The 20,309-nt window shown below is 54.4% G+C and overlaps 1 protein-coding gene across 8 annotated transcripts in view; it reads right to left on the bottom strand.

Annotated features, from left to right (window-relative positions):
• Nucleotides 1–20,309, bottom strand: part of LDB3 (LIM domain binding 3) — a 59,538-nt gene that overhangs the window by 12,092 nt on the left and 27,137 nt on the right. For 3 of the 8 annotated variants that reach the window (XM_046027897.1, XM_046027893.1, XM_046027894.1), the window contains 4 exons: nt 10,017–10,159; nt 3,449–3,845; nt 2,140–2,320; nt 1,425–1,545 (listed from right to left, as the gene is read on the bottom strand). In XM_046027897.1, coding sequence (XP_045883853.1) covers nt 1,425–1,545; nt 2,140–2,320; nt 3,449–3,845; nt 10,017–10,159 — 842 coding nt within the window. Of the gene's footprint in view, nt 1–1,424; nt 1,546–2,139; nt 2,321–3,448; nt 3,846–10,016; nt 10,160–13,301; nt 13,485–19,041; nt 19,779–20,309 lie in introns of those variants that run through there. The other 5 variants (XM_046027898.1, XM_046027895.1, XM_046027896.1 and 2 more) reach the window with 2 other exon arrangements.

Below are 20,309 nucleotides of genomic sequence, written 5' to 3'. Positions count from 1 at the left end.
TCAATTAATAAGAGCTGGGAAGAGATCTCACCCATATATAAGAACTCAAGAGATTTTTCTTTCATAATTTGTTGTCAGGGGAGAATAGTTTTAGTTTGCTTTGCTTTCCCCCTGGAGGAACTGGAATGTTTTCTCCTTTCTGATTTTAAAGTACACTAACTTACTGTGTTTCTCTTTTTGCCCTCAGACTTGCTGCCCATTCACTGTTGCTCTGTTATTCTTCATAATCAGCATGCTTGCTTTTCCTTCTTCTATTTGGTGCTAGTTCTGTGACCTTAACCTTCTGTCTATGGTAACTTTGCTGGACCCTGCCTCAAATCCTTTTCTGAAAAAAGCAGTCTATGGGAGCCCCTGGGTGGCTCAGTCAGTTGAGCATCTGACTCTCGATTTTTTTTTTTTTAAGATTTTATTTATTTATTTGGCAGAGAGCGAGAGAGCACAAGCAGGGGGAGCAGTAGAGAAGCAGGCTCCCTGCTGAGCAGGAAGCCGTTGTTGGGCTCCATCCCAGGACCCTGGGATCATGCCCTGAGCCAAAAGCAGACACTTAACTATCTGAGCCACCCAGGCACCCCTGATTCTTGATTTTGGCTCAGGTCATTTTCTCAGAATCATGAGATCGAGTCCCATGTTTGGATCCCCCAAGGAGTCTGCTTGTTCCTCTCTCTCTCCCCCTCCTCCTCTACCCTTCTCCCTTCTCCTCTACTCCTCCCCCTACTCGTGCATGTATTCTCTCTCTCTAAAATAAATAAATCAATATTAAAAGAAAAAGAGAGGCAGTCTATGAATAAATGAGTGAGGAAGTGCTAATTAGCTAGGACACCTGATTCTCTAATAGAGTAAATATAATTTACTCCAAGTTTCAAGGTAAAATGTAGCATTTTGAGGAACAGAGAAACTCTGAATTCAGATGGGGCGGGGGTTACAGGATTCTGAAGGAACATCAGAGGAGCAGGGAAAGGGACTTTCACATGTTTGATTCTTTACACACTTTCTCTGGTTAAACACCTGCTCGTGAGGCCGGTGTTCATATGCCTCTTTGTATAGATGAGGGAAGTGAGCTCAAACAAGTTTAAACACTAGCTCAGGGTTACAAAGCCAGTCCGAGGTGGAGCCTGGAATAGAACTGAAGGCAAAGTCCAAAGCCAAAGCCTTTTCAGACTCCAGATCAAACTCATCTGAAAGGTTTCCCAAGTGGTTACAAGATGCTAACCTGTGATCCACATATTTGGTGCAGGGAAGGGAACAGAGATTGAATGTATAAAAACATTTTTAAAAAGGCTATCGACCCAGCCCCCACCCAGCAAAGTATGACTCTGTCATTTGGAGACTCCTGATGGTTCCATGTGAATGGACACAGGCAGGAGTTTCCTGTACCTGCCCCTTTCTCCCAGACCGTGGGCCCCCCCTTAGCATAGTGGTCCTACCTTTCTCGCAGTAGGGCTCCCCGTCTTCCATGTGGAAGAGGCTGTTCCCGAAGGGTTTTTTGCAAGCTGCGCAGACGAAACAGGTGGTGTGCCATGTCTGTTTCAGTGCATGCATCACTTCCTGGGGGAAAGAGCCTCCGCTCAGGCCACAAAGGTTCAGGACAAAGAGGAAGTTGGGCCCCCTCTTCCTCACTGGGCCCTGGCTACTGCTGGAGCACCCCAACAGGGAGCAGGGCAGAAGAGCTCAGGAGGTGGGCCTTGGATGTACTGAGGAAAGGTCCAGGGAGGGAGGCAGAGTTTGCACTCAGGTAGCACCTGCTGGGTGCCATGTTCTGTGTCAAAATCATCAGAGAGGTGGTTACATTGTCTGTGATTCTGAACCCTCCCATCAAAGCTGCTGATTATGTCACTTTACCAAAGGAGCATGGAGGGGTCAAGGCCACATGTGGGTGCATGGCAAGGTCAGTCTATGAAGTGATAACTTGCTTTGCAGAAGCTCCACCAACACTTCAAGCTGTGTGGCCCAGGTGAGTCATCATCTCTCCCTCCAAGTTCATTTGCTCCCTGGTTCACTGGTGGCAAACCAAGTCTCTTGTAGGATAGATAGTTGTTCTCTCTCTGTTAGCAGCCACTTCTTGGCTTCTTAATGGGAGCCCACAATCTTGGAGAGGGAGAGAGATTGGTTGGGGGAAGAGACAAGAGTCAGAGGACTTACCCCCATGATTTTGGTGTTGCACTTGGCACAGATTGGGGCAAAGAACTGCTCGTAACAGCGCTCGCAGTACACATTATTCTGTTCCTCTACGAAGCACATGTCTGCCAGGGAGGTCTTGCAGTAGGCACAGTTGAACTCTTCTGGGTGCCAGGAACGGCCCATGGCTACCAGAAAGGGGCCCCTGGGGAAGCAGAGAACGGCATCTTAAGGCGGGCCCAAAAGCACAAGGCCCGATGTTTCAGGACCTCCAACACTTTTGTAACCCTTCTAATGAACTAATGTGAAATTCAGCTAAACTCTACACAAAAAGATATTCATTGTTGCATCAATAACACTAAAGAGAAACAGGGAAGCAACTCAAATATCTACCAGCAGGGGATGAGGAAAGTGTATGATATAGCCTATCCGGTCAGTTCTAACAAGAAGAGCCAAGACTACCATGCCAATGGCTGACGTTTACTGAGTGTTTACTCTGTGCCTGGCACTATTTAAGAAGAAATGCGCATGTATTAACTTGTTTAGTGCTTGGTGCTCACTTTCAGATTAGGAAACTGAGGCACAGAGAGGTGAAGTAAGTGGTTCAAGGCCATAGTACTAGGACAGCTAGGGTAGCGCAGATCCAGGTTGGCAGTCAGAGCAGTGGGACTATGAGGAAATGTTGAACATCTTAATTTTAACTTTTCTGAACTCTCTAATTATTCTCTAATGAGCATGTGTTACTTTGTTTTTAAGTAAAAGTATATTTATTGCATGTATACGCCCTCCTCCCCAACACACATATCCTGTAAACATACTATGTCCAAATGAGTGTCACCTATGTCTGTGAAATGACTTGTTTTCCTTTTAGGGTGGCAGATGCCCACCAAAGCCCTGAGCAGCACTGGCCTGTCTGGGAAAGACCCAGAAGGAACCCCAAACGAAAGCTGGGTCAAAACTAGCCCTGTCAGCCAGCTTGCAACACGCCCAATAAACCCAACAACAAGACCTGTGATTCCCAGAACCCGGCCTTAGCCCAAGGGGGAGGTCCTGGCACCAGGCACCATGCTGGGAGCTTCACCCACTTACCTCATGGAATTCTCCTGACTCCTGAGGGAAGTGGCTGTCTCACAGGTATGGAAGCCAAAGCTCAAGGAGGGTCAGACTAGGTGGCAAGCCAGAGGAGCCTGAGGCTGCTCAGTAGAAAGCCTTCTCCCTATCCCTGCCCTCCCTCTCACCCCCTGCCCCACCGCAGGGTTCAGATGGTGCACAAGCACCCCACCCCTGCCCCAGGCTCCCAGAGCGCCAGCTCCATGGCACAGCGGGACCATACCTGATGACGTTATTACAGTGGCCACAGAGTGGAGTCCGGCTGCTGGCTGGGAAGCGCTCAGCCCGCTGAACGATGCCCCTGGCCAGGGGAGACACTTGGGGCCCCGCAGGGGTGTAGGCAGGGGTCCCTCGAGGCAGGGTTTGCTTGCTGATGGAGGTGGTACTCTTGCCAGGGGCAAACTTCTGAGAGAAGCTGTCATCCGACACCCATGGGGGGCGGCTGGCAGACTCCACAGGGCCTCCGCTGTAGGCCGCTGAGGGGGCAGGGTTATAGCTTGGGGCTGGTGAGGGGGTGTAGCTTGGAGCCGGGGAAGGGGAGTAGGTGGGGGCAGGCGAGGGGGTGTAGGGAGCTGGACTATAATTGGCCCCTGGGGATGGGCTGTACGTGGACACCGGCACTGCAAAGCCAAAAACAGCCAAAGAAAAATGTATCAGGGATTCATTTCCCCCAATTTTCCCCACGCCCAGCCAGAAAACTGTAAAAGGTGACTTTAATATTAGAGCAGTACAGTTCCAATTTTGATGGAAGACATGTTCCTGAACTTCTTGATGCCTCAGATTTGAGTTTGCAGGAGGGAGCCAAGGGAGATAAAGAGCAACCAGAGCAGAGCCCTCGGGAGCCTGGACAGGGCTGGGAAAGGGACAGAGCTATAAATATCTGCAGCTGTATGGGGTGGGCCCTGGCCAGGCCTGGGCTTCCAGAAGCCTGCAAAAGACAGGGAATGGGGGTGGCGGGTGTGCCAGGCAAGCCTCATATCTGGGTCCCCTGGGCTGGGAAGGGGGTGGGAGTGGGTCAAACTTGGCCTTGACTGGAAGATGCTTTCAGCTGCGCTCTGACCAGGGATTTGACATCCACAATGCCTCTCTCACATGTGTTTGCTGAACTTGGCCCTAGTCCAGGCTTGGGGACAAAGTAGATGATGGGGCACAGTTGGGTTTTCGGGTTCAGGTTTCCCATTTGGCTACTATCATTTTCTTGAAAAACACTGTAGCTTCATTTGCATTACGGGAAATTTCCCCTTGGTTCGATTGGGGTGGGGGTCTTGAGAGAGCCATTCAGAGGGAACCTGGGCAGAGATATTGGGGAGACATAACCCAGGTCTCACTGCTCCCTCAGTCTGTGGCTGACTCTGGAAGGCCCATGCTCCCCTACACCACTTTGGGGGAAACAGAGTATGTCTGAGAGCATGTGAAATTACCATGAAAGAGTGCAGGAGAATACACTGCCTCACTTCCGGAACCCCTTCCTCCAGCTCTCCCAGAGCTAAAACCCTTTTTCGGAGACAACACAAAGGGGCACGGCAGCTGCTCACCCAAAGCCCTCTGAGGCCTGGACTCTCAAAACCTAGGTGTCTAAGTTCTGCGGCCCTCCTGCTGAGCCTGCACACATATTCCAGCCGGCTTCCTCTTCTAGCCAGGGAGGCTCCAGAAGCCTCACCTCACCTCACAGTCTATGCCTCTGGAAAGAGGCCTCATTCCTCCCATCCTGGGAAGCAAGTTGGGGCAGCCTCCCTCCATTCCTGAGCCTGCTTAGGTGGATGGACTATGTTGAGGGGTGCTGACACAGTCCCCCTCGTCTTTCAGCCGGGAAAGGAAGGTTTTCCTCGGGGCTAAAGTTCGCCACCTGGCTTTTGGTCTCTCTCACCTGGTTCTCAGGGCCCACCTTGGGCGGCCTGTGGCATGCTGTTCCAATTCTATTGTTCTACTCCCAGATGATTGGCCCCTCAGTGCTGGGTAACACAGGAACCCCAGTGCTGCGGGGGGTGGGGGTGGGGAGCAGGCCTGTGTTATTGAAAGGGGAAGGGGTAAAATCCTCCACAGCCCTGCCTTGGAGCCATGTTGGGAGTGATGCTGGCTCCTAAAAGTAAAACCCTCTCCAGAAGGAATCAATCTTCTTTTCACTTACTAAGGGAGTAGGCTTGGCACATAACAAGTCATCTGGTTTAGTCCTCTTTACAGTTAAGGTCACTGAGGCTCAGACAGAGCCAGTAAGTGGCAGAGCTAGTGTCCAAAACCATTCTATTACCCCAAGCTGCCTCTGTAAAGAATACAAGTCTAATTTCAGAAAATCTTGGTGCACCATGTCATTGAGGAGTAACTATCAACTTGGAGGAGGTCCCATGGTCTGGCATGTAGCACAGCCATCGAGAGCCCTAGGTTCAAGTTCCAGCACTTCTACATCCTGGCTGTGTGTCTTTGGACAAGTTCCTTACTGTCTCTGGGCCTGAATGTCCTTTTTTAAAAACGGCATTAATAATTCTTAGTGCCTCAGAGGGTGGTTATGAGGTTTCAAGGGGACAAGAAAAATAAAGTGTTCAGCCTAGTGTCTGGCACGGTGCATGCATCATTTCACGTTAGTGAGGGTGGTGACTTCTGGGTCTCAGGGTTTGGGTGAACTGTCAGCTCAGCTTACTGCCTGATGGTCACCTGAGGGAACCTGTCCAGGGAAACTGTGGGATGTTGAGGGTGGGGAAGGGAGATGTAATGCCCTGAAATCAGATAACCTGGGACTGAGTCTATCACCAGAGGTAGAAAGTATGATGCCCCTGTCTGCCTCAAAGGGAGTGGCGGGGACCTCCTGGGGAGACATGATGCAAGCACTGTGCAAATTTGTGAAGCCCACATTCTGAGCGTTGCCCCCCTTCCTAACAACCTTGCACAGCAGCCAAGTGCCCAGAGCAGAGCATCTCAAAGTGCTGGGGCAGGGTAATGAGGGGAAGCCCACCAGGAAGGGGTATGGGAGAGGTCATCTAGCAGATCTTCAGAGCAGCTTCATCCCTCTCTATTATATATAATGGGGTTCTAAGCAAGATTCTGTCCCCCGCTTTTTTTTTCCTAAAGTGAGGGAATCTCTGCTGAAAGGGCTTAAGAACGAAGCCCCAGTCCTGTGCCAGTGCACAGCTCTGGGAGGCAGTAAGCTCTTGAAATGTGGCTAATCCAAATTGAGAAGTGCTATAAATGTAAAATACACACCAGATTTCAGGGCTTAGCACAAGAAAATAATATAAATATCTCACTAATCATTATTTTATGTTGAATATATATTGAAATGATGTTTTGAATATACTGATAAATAAAATATGGTAACATTATTTTTGCCTGCTTCCTTTTCCTTTAAAAATGTGGCTAACTAGAAAATTTATTTTTATTGGACCGTGCTGCCCTCATCAGCACAGTGGCTACCTGGTACTGATGGCTTCCCCAGGCCAGCCCTTTACGTGTATTACTGCATGGAAATCTCACTGCAAGCCAGAGAGGCAGAGAATATTTTCTAGACCATTTTACAGGTGGAGAACTGAAGCTTGGTGAGTCTAAGTGACTACTGGAAAGTTAGGGAGCTCGGGCAGCCGGACTCAACTCCAGATCCCCTGCTTAACCACCCCCTAGGCAGCCAAACAGGCTTTAGCACGCCCCTTCCAAATCGGGCCCTTGCCCACTTTTCGTGCTTCCCTTCAGCAACAGAAACCCCATTCCCTCTGCCTGGCATATGTTCTCTTCCCTCCTCGGGAAGGCCGTCCAGACTCCCTGATCCAGCCCCGTCTTCTAAGCCCTCGGGAAAGTCTCGGCAGGTCAGAGGCCTGCCAGAATCTGGACCCCCGTGGGCTGCCCTAGGGACCTTCCGTTCCCCGAGGCGTAGGCCGGCAGCTCCCCACTTCCACACCGCGTCCCTCAACTCTAGCCGGGTGAGAGTGGGAGCGCGAGGAGCGGCGGCTTCCCAGTCCCCTTCCCTCTGCGCCCTTCCTCCTGGCTCTGGCCGCGCCACCCCAGACGTGCCAGGAGGGAGACCTGATATCCCATCTCCGAGCCCGGGGCTGTTGCTATTTCTGCTTGACGGAATTAAGCCCGTCTAAATTAGAAGGTGATATTTCATCTCTAATTGTTAAGTTCAAAAGGCCCCTATCGCACTTGGCGGCCTCGGGAATGTGTAATTAAACAAGGTGATTTCTGACTCATTCCAGGTCGGGCCTGGCTCCCCGCTAGCGCCAGCCCCCGCCCGGCCCGCGGGCCGACGTGGCCTCCCCCGGCCCGCGCTGGGTCCCTCCGCCCACGGCGAGGTCTCCCCGGCCGCCTCCCGGGCCCCAGGTGCTCCGGGGAGCGGCCGCCTAGCCGCGGCGCCACTGATGGCTGCGAACGCCACCCTCGGCTCAGAGGAGTCCCGCGGGGTAGCTGCGGCCCGGGTCAGCGGAGGACGGGAGCTGCTCGGGCCGGCGTTCCCTGCTTCTCCCCGGGCCGCCAGCCAGCCGCCCGGCCTCTCCGGGAGGGGGGCGGAGGCCGGCCGCCTCCTTCCCCGCGGGCAGGCATGAGTTAACGTCTGCACCGCCTGGGAACGCCGCGCAGGGAGGCCGCCGCCCGGGGCTCCGGCACGTCTCGCCCGCCTAGGCCTCAGCCGGGGATGGCGCAGAGGGGCGCCGGGCAGGGGGCCAGGCGGCGGGCGCCCCCGGAGCCGTGCCGCCCCCTGGCGGACCTGCGGAGGACAGCCGGCGCCCAGAGCGGGGGCGCCGAAGCCCGGGTCCGCCCCGGAAGGTGCCGGGGAGGACCTGCCTGGGAAGGGAGCCCGGGCCGGGACGGAAATTCGCTGCTGGCGCGGGGGCAGAGCCTCGCCTCAGACGGCTGCGGCTCCCCCAAACTCCTTTCCACCCTGCCCGCCGTGGTCCGGGTCTCCGCAGGGCAGCCGCGTCCTCCAGCTCCCCCGGAGAGCTTCGCCATGGCAGCCAGCTCCGAACTGCTCCCTAATCCTGTGGGTTCTAACCTCAGAACTTTGTGTCCCTGCGTCTGAAAGGACGGGGAAGGACGCTTCCTGTGTGCCAAGTACTCGGCTGGGTGCTTCATTTCGTCCCCAGAATACGAGGTCTACATAGCTGCGTGCCCATTTTTCAGAGCGGGGAGCTCAGGCTGCGGAGACGAAGGGCCGTGCCTTGGAGGAGGCAGAGCGGACCCCCGCACCGAGGCCTGCCTGATGCTGAAGCTGCTTCTACAGCCCACACTCAACACCGCCGGCAGAGCGAGCTTGTATGAGGAGGGCTGATGACTGCTCCTCGGCCCTGCACCTCAAGCCTAGCTCCACACAGCCAGGCCTTTCCTGCTCAGTCCCTGTCTGACCTCCCCTAACTGCCGGCTTCATGCAGGATCCTCTCTGCCGCCTCTCCTTTTCCTTAACAGGATTTGCTCCCCAGTAGGGACTCAACCTCGTGACTTCTTGATCAACTCTGCCTCTCTTGCAGGATATAGAGAAGCCCCCTCCCATCCCCTTAGAGTTAGCTACCCGATTCTTTGCCAAACATGTCCTTAACTTCCTCACCCCATCACCGTTCCCATGTGTGAAAAAGGTGTGGGTGTAATAACTTGGGAGGTGGGGGAGGAGAACAGTTTGGATATTATTGCAAGTGGAAAATGTCATTATTGCTAGAATTTCTATGGTCACAATGGCTGTGAAGAGAAAATGTTGAAAGCATAATGCTTTAAATGAAAAGTGTGTGCCCACCTCAAATCCTATCTCAGCCATCCATGGAACTGGCATGGGCCCCCCATGGGAACCACTGTGACCAATGACCCCTGTGTGTTCAGCCACCAGAGTGCACAGTTCACCACCTCTCTCCATGCCATTCCTTACCCCTGGCTTGAGTTCCTTACCAGCATTCATTCATTCATTCATTCATTCATTCCTTCATCCACTACCTTCACTGAGCTCCTCCTCGGTGCCAGGCCTGAGTCAGGCGCTGGGGAGATGGTGAAGAGAATCTCCACAGCCCTGCCCTCCCGGAGTTCAGAGTCAGAATCCAGAGGGAAGGAGGGGATGGTGATGTCAGCCCTGGATGGCTGTAGATGCTCAGAGCCCTGCTGTGGACATATCCACCAAACCAGGGCACAAAGGACCTTCCCCCAGCCCAGGGAGTGAAGAGCCCTCAGCTTCACTGAGCAGGTGGGCTGGCAGGGGGCAGGTAGGCAGGGGGCGGTGAGGTGTAAAACTGAGAACTGCCCTCAGGCTCTGGGGAGCAGGCCAAAATTTACCAAGGGAAGAGGAGACATGGCGCTTAGTCCTCATCACTGTGAAAGGGCGGGGACCAGAGCGATGCAACAGATAGCCAAGTGAGCTCTGCGGCCCGCTGACCCTGTGTCAGCCATTCTGCTGCTGATCACGGGTGCTCTCTGGGCTGCCACTATCCTGCCTCAGCTGAGGAAACCAAAGACCAGACAGGATGAGCAGCTCCTCCCGGGTCACAGCATGATTCAGTAGGTCTGTCCAGAGCCCATGGCATTTTCATTACACCTGCCTGTCTTCCAACTTGAACCAGACCCACACTCCTGGAGGAATAAGCTCTCTTCCTTCACCTTGAGCCTGGAAATCCCCAGCCAGGACCAGGATCTTCCCGAGAGCTGGGCGGCTCCATCTCTGGCTGGCACTGCATACCTGTCTGCCCAGGGCCATAGGCTCCATAGGATTCTGCCCCACATTTGGAGGAAGGAGGGCTGAGCCTCCTTGGCAGGGCCTCACTGGCCACCGACCTTTTGGGGATGTGGCCTAGAAGCCACGTCCAGCCTGACAGCCTCCCCTCCATTCTGCCTCTCACCTGGCTGGTAGACAGAAGGCCGGATGCTGGCGGTGGTGACAACCCGGGGCTTGGGTGCAGGGGCAGCTGAGGCCTCATTGTATGTATGAGTGGCAGGTGCTGGAGAGGTCGCCTTGGCGGGACTGTAGGCAGAGGCCTGGGGCCTGGAACCAAGGGGGGGGGGAGGAGTTAGCAGCCAGAAGCACAGCCCTACCCAGGCCCTGGGGCCTGCAGTCCTGGCAGACTGTCTCCCCCATCTTCAGGAGCTTCTGTGAGGAGGAAACCTGACAGAAGTCATCCCGGAGTTGCCAGAGGCTGTAAAGGAAAGACCATGGCGGTCTTTGCAGGGAAGAAGCAGCTCCATGGGGTCTGAGTGTTTGTGAGCCTGGTGAGAACAATACAGCCCATTGCTAGTGCTATCACCTTAGGAGAGGGAGGAAAATCACCAGCCTGCCAGAGAGACACACAGAAAACCCTTCACTCCCTGGGGAGAGACTTCCAGGGCGGGGCCAGGCTGGAGGGGGCAGTAGCAGGAGAGAGGAGACAGATGAGGTAGTCAGAGCTACCCCTCTCCCTCAACCTTCTGACCTTCTGGGGCACAGCCTCAAACCACTGGCCTCCTCCCCATTCCCCTTCCTGCATTGCTGGAGGGAGCTGCCAAGTCTCAGGTTTCTGGGTGCTCCAGGGAGGGCTCAAGGGAAGCCAGGAGACCCCCCCAAAAAAAAACCCACACACACACAGGCATCTCTTTACAGAATTCCTGTTGCCCTCTTCCCACTGAGTTAGCTGTCAAGGGGCCTAGAGCAGCCTTTTCCCACTTGTGACCCAGGAACCATGGGACCTCAGTGAAGGGGGGAAAGTGCCCCAGTTCGTTGCCCTCAGGAAATGCTGTCCTTGGCCTCTCCCCTTGAAGAGCTAAAAGTTCCAAGAACTGGAGTTAAGCAGCATGTTCAACTTTGTCTCATCCAGTGTTTCCCAGTTTCATTTGTCAGTGAACAACCTGCCCCCCAGCTTTTTTTTTTTTTTTTTTTCATTTAAAACTCAAGAATACCTTACTGAACACGTCTCTCCCTATATCTTTCAGATACCACTGGGGACCACGTGTCCCCAGGGCAAATGGGTCATTGATGGGGATGCTAGAGAAGTGAGCCCTGCTAATATGTCCCTGCCTCCCAGCCCCTGGTTTCCTGCCTTCATTCCAATGTTTCCAAAGGGCCCAGGTGCTGTGCAGAGTCAGAGGATAAGAAAGTACCTTCTCCAGGGCTCTGAGCTAAGGACCCACCCCCGAGCTCCTGAGTGGATCCAGAAGCATGTATGGTGCTTCCCAGAGGGTATGGAGGTAGAATGAGCCTCAGACAGCCAGTGTCCCAGATGAGGAGGGTGTGCAAGTTACCATGTTGCTGACTGGGTGAGGCTTTGTCTTCGCTCCCGGGGCCTGCCTGCCCTGCTCTGATACACCACAGTGGAGTAGGGGCCTCAAAGGTAGAGGAAGAGGCAGTGTCCCAGGGGTGCCCAGCTTTTACTGCAGTGGAAGGCCTAGGGTCAGTGGGGCTTAGCCAGGCTCTCCCAGCAGTGGAGGAATCTTTCCCAGCATCCCAGAGCTAAACGTCCTGTGTCAGGGATTGGTACTGGGGGAGGAAGCAGAGGCTTAAACCATCCAGCAAGGATTCTAAGGTCATGCCAAGAAAGGTTGGGGTGTCCATTTGCCTCCCACTGGCTCCCTCTAGCTCCATCTACCCTTGGGCAAGAAGGGGAGGTGTTTGGGCCCAGAGTGTGGTTCCTTAGTCCTTTCTGCTCTTGCCTGATGCTGGGAGCCCTCCAGGTGTCTCTCTGACCTCTACCTAGGCCTCATCTCCCTTTGCAAGGCGAAGGAAGGGTTTGTCCTGTTGAGGGAGTCCTGAGGGCCTCGGGACACAGATGACACGGAGGCCAGAAGCACAGTGCTAGAGCTCACCCTTGACCAGGGCCCCAGTGTCTGGAGCTTCTCCATCCAACCGGGGAGGCATCTCCTCACTTAACAACAGAGACATTTCTAACCCTCTTCAAAGTGTCTTCTTTGTGTCCTTACCTGAAGAGATTCTGTGTGCAGAGGGGAAACAACTTGCTAAGTGACCCCAGGAAGCTGGAATAAAACAACCCCTGGAGGCCCAGAGTGGGCTCACACTTAAGACTAGGGCTGGGCTGAGCAAAGGCTGGGCCTGGCACCACCTAGGTCCTTGTGAAGCCTGGGGGCAGGGGGGCAGCACACAGGTCTGCAAGCCACTCCGCCCACCTTCATCCTGCCTCAAGCTGTGCCTGGGACCTATGAATCCTGACCCAGAGAGGCATGACCTTTCTAGCAAAACCCTGGGAGGGGAATATGGAAAGCTGGGAAAGCTGGCTCTGACCCCTGACACCAACTTGACAGCTTCCTGTGCCCCAGGAAGAGTTGGGCCTGTCCAGCTGATACATGGCCTGGCCATTCTAGAATGACTCATCTGGCCTACCCCCTCCACCTCCCCGCAACCCCTTGTACCCTTTACAAACTGTGACCCCCATTGCCCCCATCCCCACCCCAACTTTTGTCGAGTATCCAGGAGGTCAGATTGAAATGATACTTGAGAGCATTTTATGTGCTGGGTGACTTATGCACACTTTTCTCTGTCCCAACCCTCAAAAAAGACATTGTATTAAATATCTTAGCAGATGAGGAACTAAGCTGCAGAGAAATGAAGTCACTTTCTACAGTGGTGGATCAGATTTTAGTCCCATGTCTTGGGCTGCCTCTGGAGGTAGCATGCTCTCTATCAAGAGGTAAAGAAAGACGGCAAGTTAGTTGCTAAATATCTGCCCAGACCTGACATGCCCAGGTCAACACTGCCTCTGCTCTCTCCTCCACAGAGCCTTCCTTGACTTCCCCAGACCACAGGGACAATTTCCATTCTCCCCCTTATCCCAGTTCCAGGCCTCTGTTATCTGCGTGTGTGTGTGTGTGTGTGTATGTGTGTGTGCGTGTGTGTATGTGAGTGTGTGTGTGTGTGTGTGAGAGAGAGAGAGAGACAGACAGACAGACAGACAGACTTTACCGCTGTCTCAGAACACGTGCTGGCGGTCAGGGCAGCATGACCCACACAGTGTGTTCTCCTGCAGGGACCCAGGGTCTGCCCTTCACGCTCAGCACCAGGCAGTGCTAGGTTTGGCTTCCCAAGGACCACCTTGGACGAGCCTTTCCAAGGGCTGGACACAGTTGTCAACAGGTAGACCCAGGTTGAGCCTTTCCTGACTCCCTTGCCTGAGGTCACGGCCGGCACCTGGGGGGCCAGTTACCTTGGACTGTCCGCAGGGCTTGAGGCAGGGGCTGCGGCAGAGGCGGTGGCAGCATGGGCAGTGGCTGCACTCGGGGGTGGCGAGGCGGCCCCGGGAGGGGCAGCAGCAGGCAGCTGGGCAGAAGCGGGCAGCAGCGGGGTGGCGGCCTGGCTGGTACACACTGGAGCATGCGCAATAGGGGTGCTGACGAGGGGGGACCAAGAAAGACAACAGGTCAAGGGGGTCCTGTACACACTAGAGCATGCGTAATAGGCATGCTGATGAGGCAGGACCGAGAAGGACAACAGATCGGGGGTCCCGCTGCATGGGGACGGTGGTCGCAGCAGAGGCAGGCTGGGCGAAAGGCACCATCCATACTACAAACAGGGTAGAATCTCCCAGAAGGCGTGTTTCCAAGCTCAGGGAAGGAGCCTCCCAGGATCCAAGAGGGAAGGGCTCAGAGTACCTGAAGGTCCACAGTCATATCAAAAATATTCTCAAATCTGGCTAGTTTCCACACAACCCCCTGCTCCCAATTTCTGCTCCCACAGTACACTCCCAAGTGTACTTCCAATCTTGTCTTTCTCCATATATACAACAAAAACACAGTGTGGTGGGTAAGTAGATTGAATTACCAACCGAGTTTCCTCACCCATCCTGTTTTCCTTCCCATTTTGCCCTTCCCCATTTAGTCATAGGCAGGCATTGTGTCTGAGAAGGGATGGGACAAGGCACAAAGCAGAGGTAAGACATGTGCAGGCCCAGGGCTTCGACTGTGGAATTGTGAGAGCCTGGGCATCAGGCCGCAGATGACTCAGACCCCTGAATGCATTTGGAAGACAGACAAAAGCTACCATGTCAGGCCGGTCCAGGGCATTGGAACAAGAAAGGGGACAATGCAGCAGAGGGGATTCAAGAAGAGAGAGAGCCATGTCCCTGTTCTGGATAAAACCTGGGGAGGTAGCAGGACCCCATGGTGAAGAGGCAGGCAAACCCAAGACAGCCCAGAGATCCCCAGGCCATCATATGACCTAGTGCCCATAGAGGGTTTCCCCCACACCCCCTGGGAGTCATGGACATGGTCCTGACTGCCCGCACAGCTGAGAGGCCTTGTAACTGGGAATGAAAGAGTGGCTGCTCTGCAGTGTCACCAGCATAAGACCACGTGGGCTGGGAATATCCTAGCAGATGTCAGCCCAGGCAGACCACCACCAAGGACCAAGTACCCACATGCCCCACCCCACTGCCTCTGTAAGCGCCTTTCCCACCCAGCCCATCCAGATGAAAGAAAAGCATCAGAGCCTGGGGTGATGGGATTCGATTTCTGCCATCTCTGAAAAGCAGGGCAGAGAATAAATATTAAATTATAGGAAAGTAAAGACATGCACATTCTTTGCTCCTTGGGGTCTTTGGACAAAGCTTTGCACTCAAAACAACGGCAGCAAGATATGCAGCTCCTGCCCATGGAAATGACCTCCCCCATGTTCTGCAATTCATTCGCTGAACTCGTACCACCTGCCAGACACATGTCTTTAATTTCTCACTCCAGTCCTCTGATGATCGGCTCCGTTCAATAGCTGAGGGAATGGAGGCTGGGAGAATTCAGTCACCCAGCCTCCCAGCGCCTCCTGGCAAAGACAGCAGGATCTGAGTGAGGTGCCCTTGGATTTGAAGGAAGCCTTACCCAGGACCTCAAGTGGCCCCTCATGGAGGAATAGAGAAACTTCTTGAGATTAGTCAAGGAGAATCTTTCCGTGACAAAACACACTCTTCTTATTTGAAAACAGAAGACTAATCTTCCCTCTGTGAGTATTTACCATATGCCAGGCCTTGGGCTGAACTACTGTTCAAACCTCAGTCCATTTGATCCTTTCAACCTCCCTGAGTGATTGGTATCATGATCCTCATTTTACGGACAAAGCCCCTGAGGTCCAGAGAGATTGAATCTCTGCTGAACGCCATGCAGCCGCCAAGGGGGCAGTGAAGGGTATGAGCCCTAATCACTACACAGCTTCTCAGTCTTTCATAGGAAGACGAATCACCTGGGAATCTTGGTAGAATGCAGCTTCTAGTTCATTGGGTCTGGGGGGCTGAGAGTCTACATTTCTAACAGGCTTCCGGGGGGGATGCTGCTGCTGCTAGTCCGCAGACCACACTTTGAGTAGTGCCGTGCTGGGGAGGTCTCTTCCAGGTAGCAACACAAGTGGGCCATGCGCTGTTCACCAAAGCATCGGTGATCTCCTCCATCCAGCGACATGCGCGGTAGTGAAAGGCAAGAAATAGCGAGAGAGGGTTGGGGAAGAAGAGAACCAGGGACTTGGCAAGGTTGTAGCTTGACTTTCCTGTGGGAGGGGGCGCCATTCTTCTCCATGACCGTGTGGAAAGCATTCAGGGTGCACAAGGGCAGTCGCCATGTCCTGTCCAGCCCTTTCCCAGCTTAGTGGTTCTGACAGAAAGCCTCAGGCAGCCCCGTTCTCTGGCCTGCTGTGTCAATGCCTTGAGGCCACTCACCCACCCTCCACAAAAGAACCTGGTTTCTAGAAGCCATGCCTGGGAAGCATCTGCCTCAGAAAAGGGCTGAGTCATAGCACGGCGCTGGCCACTCAGACCCTCCTCATGGTGTGAGCAGGTGCAGGCTGGGATGACTCAGGCTGACAGAGGACACCTGGTCCCCTTTATTTGTTCTCTCTGACCCTGTTGCATGCTTCTGGTGGGCTTCTGAGAACTGAGGACACCACTCAGGACAAGAGTGATGAAGATGTCTGGGTTAGAGACTGTATTCTGTAGGACAAACAGGAAGTTGGCTCTGCCTATCCCGTTTGCTCCAGTTCTCTGTCAGACCAGCTTACCTGGTGGCTCTCCCCAGGCATAGCTCCAAACGAACCTGAATTCTGGGGCGCGAAGGTGGAACTGCATGGGGGCCCTAGGAAAAGTCATGACCTAGCATCCTGTTTAGGCCCACTGTTGGCAGACACCAAGCAGCCAGGGCCTAGAAGAAGTAGGGGTGTGGCTGAGGGTGTCCTGTAGGATTTTGGGTTCTTGTTCGGGTCAACCCTGGCCTGAAGTTCCACAGGCCCCCAGAAACCACAAGGAGAAGGTACAAGAGAGCAAGCACTGCAGGGCAATTACTAGGCTCTGGCTACAGTCCTTAAGAAAGTACCCATGAGATCACCCCAGCCTGGTCTAGAATTCAACAGTCGCCTCTTGACTTGGTCATAATCCACTTTAAATATCAAAGCAAAAACCAGAATAGACCACCAAGCCACTTACACTCAAATCATCACAGCTGTGTCGGGGAGGGCATGGCTGGAGGAAACTTACAGCCTGGTTAGTCCCCCTTTCGGCCCATCTCTTCCCTCAACCTGGTTGGCAGTAAGGGGAGCATGCCAGCCTTTGCCCCTGCTCAGTGGTGATGGCCCTTGATGGGGGGAATGGTGGGGCTTGGTTGATGTTCTTAGTGATGACGACGACATGTATGGGAAGGATGCAGATGGTATTGGTGATGGTGCTAGGTCTTGGGTTTTGTGGTCATTGGGCTCAGATTGGAACTGTGGGTGACGATGGAGGTGTTATGATTGATCGTGCGGCGGGGGGCGGGGATTGACACTATTCAGGTGAGGATGCTGTTTGTCTTCGTTAAGAGAATGGGAAATGAACATCTTGGTTGATTGCATGATAGCAGAATACCAGTCAGGGGGTTGGTCTTAAAATTATTCACACTGCCACCGGCCAAGCTGGCATTCCATCTTGCAGCCTGATGGCTACGGCTCAGGGCAGCCCTGCCCATATCCCTCTGCAGCTGGGCTGCTGCAATGCACAACTCCAAGGGCCCTGGGGTCATTATAGTCTAGGCTAATGACACCCCTCAAGAACAGTGTCTGGCAATCTCCATAGGTTATAGTGTGAATGAAGCCCTGCAAACTTTGCTAGTCCTACATGGCCTTCAGAACACAGAGCACCCTAGCCTGGCATCCCAGCTCTGGACCACTACCCATAATATCCATTCCAGCCAAACTGATTAACTCGGGATTCAGGACACCCTTCTTCTCCTCAGAACCTGTTCCCTCTGCTAAGAACACCTGTCCAGCCTTCCCTAACTGCACTTGTCCCAGTCCTACCTAGTCATGAAGATCAAACACGCAGACGCCTTCTTCCAGAAAGCTTTCTCAGACCTCCACTTGGAGGGGTGCTCCCTGTCTCTGGCGCTCACATGACCAACATTGCATCGTGGTCAGCCACCGTCCACAGTGATCCTTTCTGATTCCTTTGGCACCCACACCTGGCAGACTTGGTGCCTTGACTAAAGCCCACAGACAATGAATGCTGGATGAGGAAATCTCTTCTCAGCATCCCACAGAGGGTTTTATACCGTCCCCTGGCCTGGGGCTGCCAGTGCGCTCATGCAGGGGTTAGGGGTTATTGGGAGGACACTGGGCAGGCTGGAAAGCAAATGAGGGCCTTCCAGGGCTTTAAGAGGAATCCAACAGGCAGAGACCGAAGACAGGGGCTGCAAGGTCACCAGCTCTGACTAGTGGTCCTCTGCCAGCCTCAGACACCCACTGCCTGGGACTTCTCTCTGTCTGGCAGCGTATGGCCCCACAACCTACCCTTGGGCTTTGGATGTCCTCAATAAAAGTCAGCTAAATATGGGGTGCACCAGGGTGCCTTGATGCAAGCAGGAGCCCACACCTCCCCTTCTCTGTTGATCCCCCAGCCACCTGCCCTGCCTGGTCCTGGCCTTGGCCCTGGACTCAGACTGCTAGAGGCAGGAAGGGTTTGGGAGTCCAAGGTGGAGTAGGCTGATAGGGTGCTTCAGGGAGCATCTCAGTGTGGTGGGCAGCATAGACCTCTCCCCCTTGGCCATCCCTTCCAGGGGGGATTGCCAAGTCCCTAGAGGCAGAAAGAAAGCCTTTGCCCAGGCAGTGGGAGTGGGAGGGCCTTCTCTGGCCAGTCTAGCCATAGGGAGGGACAGTTGGGGAGCCCTGGGAAATGGACCTTCACATCTGCCTTTATTTTTGGTTCCCTATGGTTCCCTCAATCAGGGGACAGGCTGATGGGTAGGCAGGTGTGTGGGGGAAGACATGAGCCAGCCAGCCTGGACCTTCCTAAATGCTCAGGACTACGATAAGGCTGCAGGTGGCTGGGGCTAGATACAAGATCAAGCTGGAGGTCTTCCACACCTGCCTGCCGCCTGATCAAGGCTTCAGCAAGCCCAAGGATCCACCCCCTCCTCAGTCATGGCCTCAGTCCACTGAGGCCCCCAGCAGTTCCCCTGTGAGTGGCTCTTTAGTCTGGACAAGCCCTTTCCTCACTTCCTGAACCAAGACTGAGCCCCTGGAGCAGGGGCTTGCAGCAACCCCGGGATGGGGATGATTTCTGATCCGTAGGCCTGCTGGTGTGGCTGGGTATGGGAGGGGAGGTAGGAGACATTCCAGAACCTACCCCCCCCCATATCATCTCTGCCCCATGGGAGGCTATAGCTGCCCTTGGGCCCGCAGCGCAGACTCCCAGCCACCATTCACCGTCCTCTGAGCACCACCAGCCCAGGGGGGGGCCCGAGTCAGGAAGTCAGCAGCAGGCAGAGTTGCACTGGGTTCCAGTTCCAGCTGAGAACCTTTTCAGCGGGTACCTGTCCTCTCCCCATCTCAGAACGCCCCTCTCGAGTGGTACGCACACAGGCACAGCATGACTGGGGCTGGTTTGGTTCATTTTAAATCCTCTTTATTTCAGAACAAGCATGTGTATATGTACAGAAGAGAGTACTAGGGAGCCATCGCACACAGCACAGAGAGGAGAACGCATGCCCCAATCTCACCACAGCCTGGAGGGACCTCTACCTTGTCTACCCTGGGGCTTCCACTTCCTCCACAGAGAGCCTAGTTCTGGGCTGCCCAGGCTCCAAAGGGCAGGGAGAGAGCGAGTGGGGCCGGGGGAGGGGGGGGCGGGTTGGCTCTTCCCGGGACCCTGACCTAGAGACAGCTTATTCCAGGATGGCACTAGGCCAGACTGCCTCTCTTAGGAGCTGAGGGGGCTGGGAAATGGCCCAGGGGCACGTTCTGTTTCCCTTGGGTCTGTGGTACAATGCCAGCCAACCCTGCCATGTCCTCTCTGATCTATGGCTGAGGCCCCAGGGCAGGGGAGCACAGGAGTGGGCCATGGGGGTAGGGGGTAGTGAGGTTGGCATGGGGGGGGCAGGAGTGGGCGTGGAGCCGTGTGGCGCTGGGCCTCGGCTGTCAGCTCTGGGGCAGGCAGAGAACAGAACTGCTGAAGGTTTCTATCAAAGGTGCCCCCCAGCACAGTTGTACATTCTCAAGCATCACCGTGGGGCTCACATGCCAGAACTGTATGGGGGGTGAGGGGGAGTCCAGCCTGAGAGGAGTGGGGGCATTCCAGATAGGCTTTTAGCTTTTAACATTAAGGATTTGGGCTGAAAGGCCATGATGCCAGTTGCGCAATTTGGCAAAACGTGGGCTGTTACGTTCCGTTTCAAACCTTTCCCTGTGGCACAGAGAGAGAGAGAGAGACAGAGACAGAGACAGAAGAGAGGAAGAAAGAAAGGGGTTAGGGGATGTGTCCCATTCCCCTGTCTCACAGCTCGGACAGGGGGCACGGGAGGGGGGAGTTTGTTTTGGAGAGGCTTGGCCACCCACAGAATACTTTCCAGGTTTGGGACAAGACTAGAGTCCCAAGGACCAGGATTGAGGGACTAGAGTCCCTGAGCTGAATAAGTAGGAAGCCACAGAGAAAGGACCTGGCTAGTGGGCCTGAGGGCCGGCTGGGCAAGGGGGTGGGCCTCTAGGTTCTCCCTGGCCCACGTGGTGAGGGCTGGGCAGGGCTGCTTTGGCTCTCGGGATTGAACCACATAGGCAGGTGGGCCTAGCATGGTCTCTGTCCCCAGGCTGGGCATCAAGAAAGAGGAACGCCTGTTCCCATGATGAGATTTGGTGAGCAGACCTGTCACCTCCCTATGCTTCCCTGGCCTCTGCCAAGACTTCTCTGTTCCCAGACAGAAGCCTTCACGTACCACCC

This window comes from Meles meles, chromosome 13 (genome assembly GCF_922984935.1).
Source record: "Meles meles chromosome 13, mMelMel3.1 paternal haplotype, whole genome shotgun sequence".
NCBI lineage: Eukaryota > Metazoa > Chordata > Mammalia > Carnivora > Mustelidae > Meles > Meles meles.
Note: the sequence above shows the minus strand (reverse complement) of the source record. Positions and strands in the feature narration are given on the sequence as shown.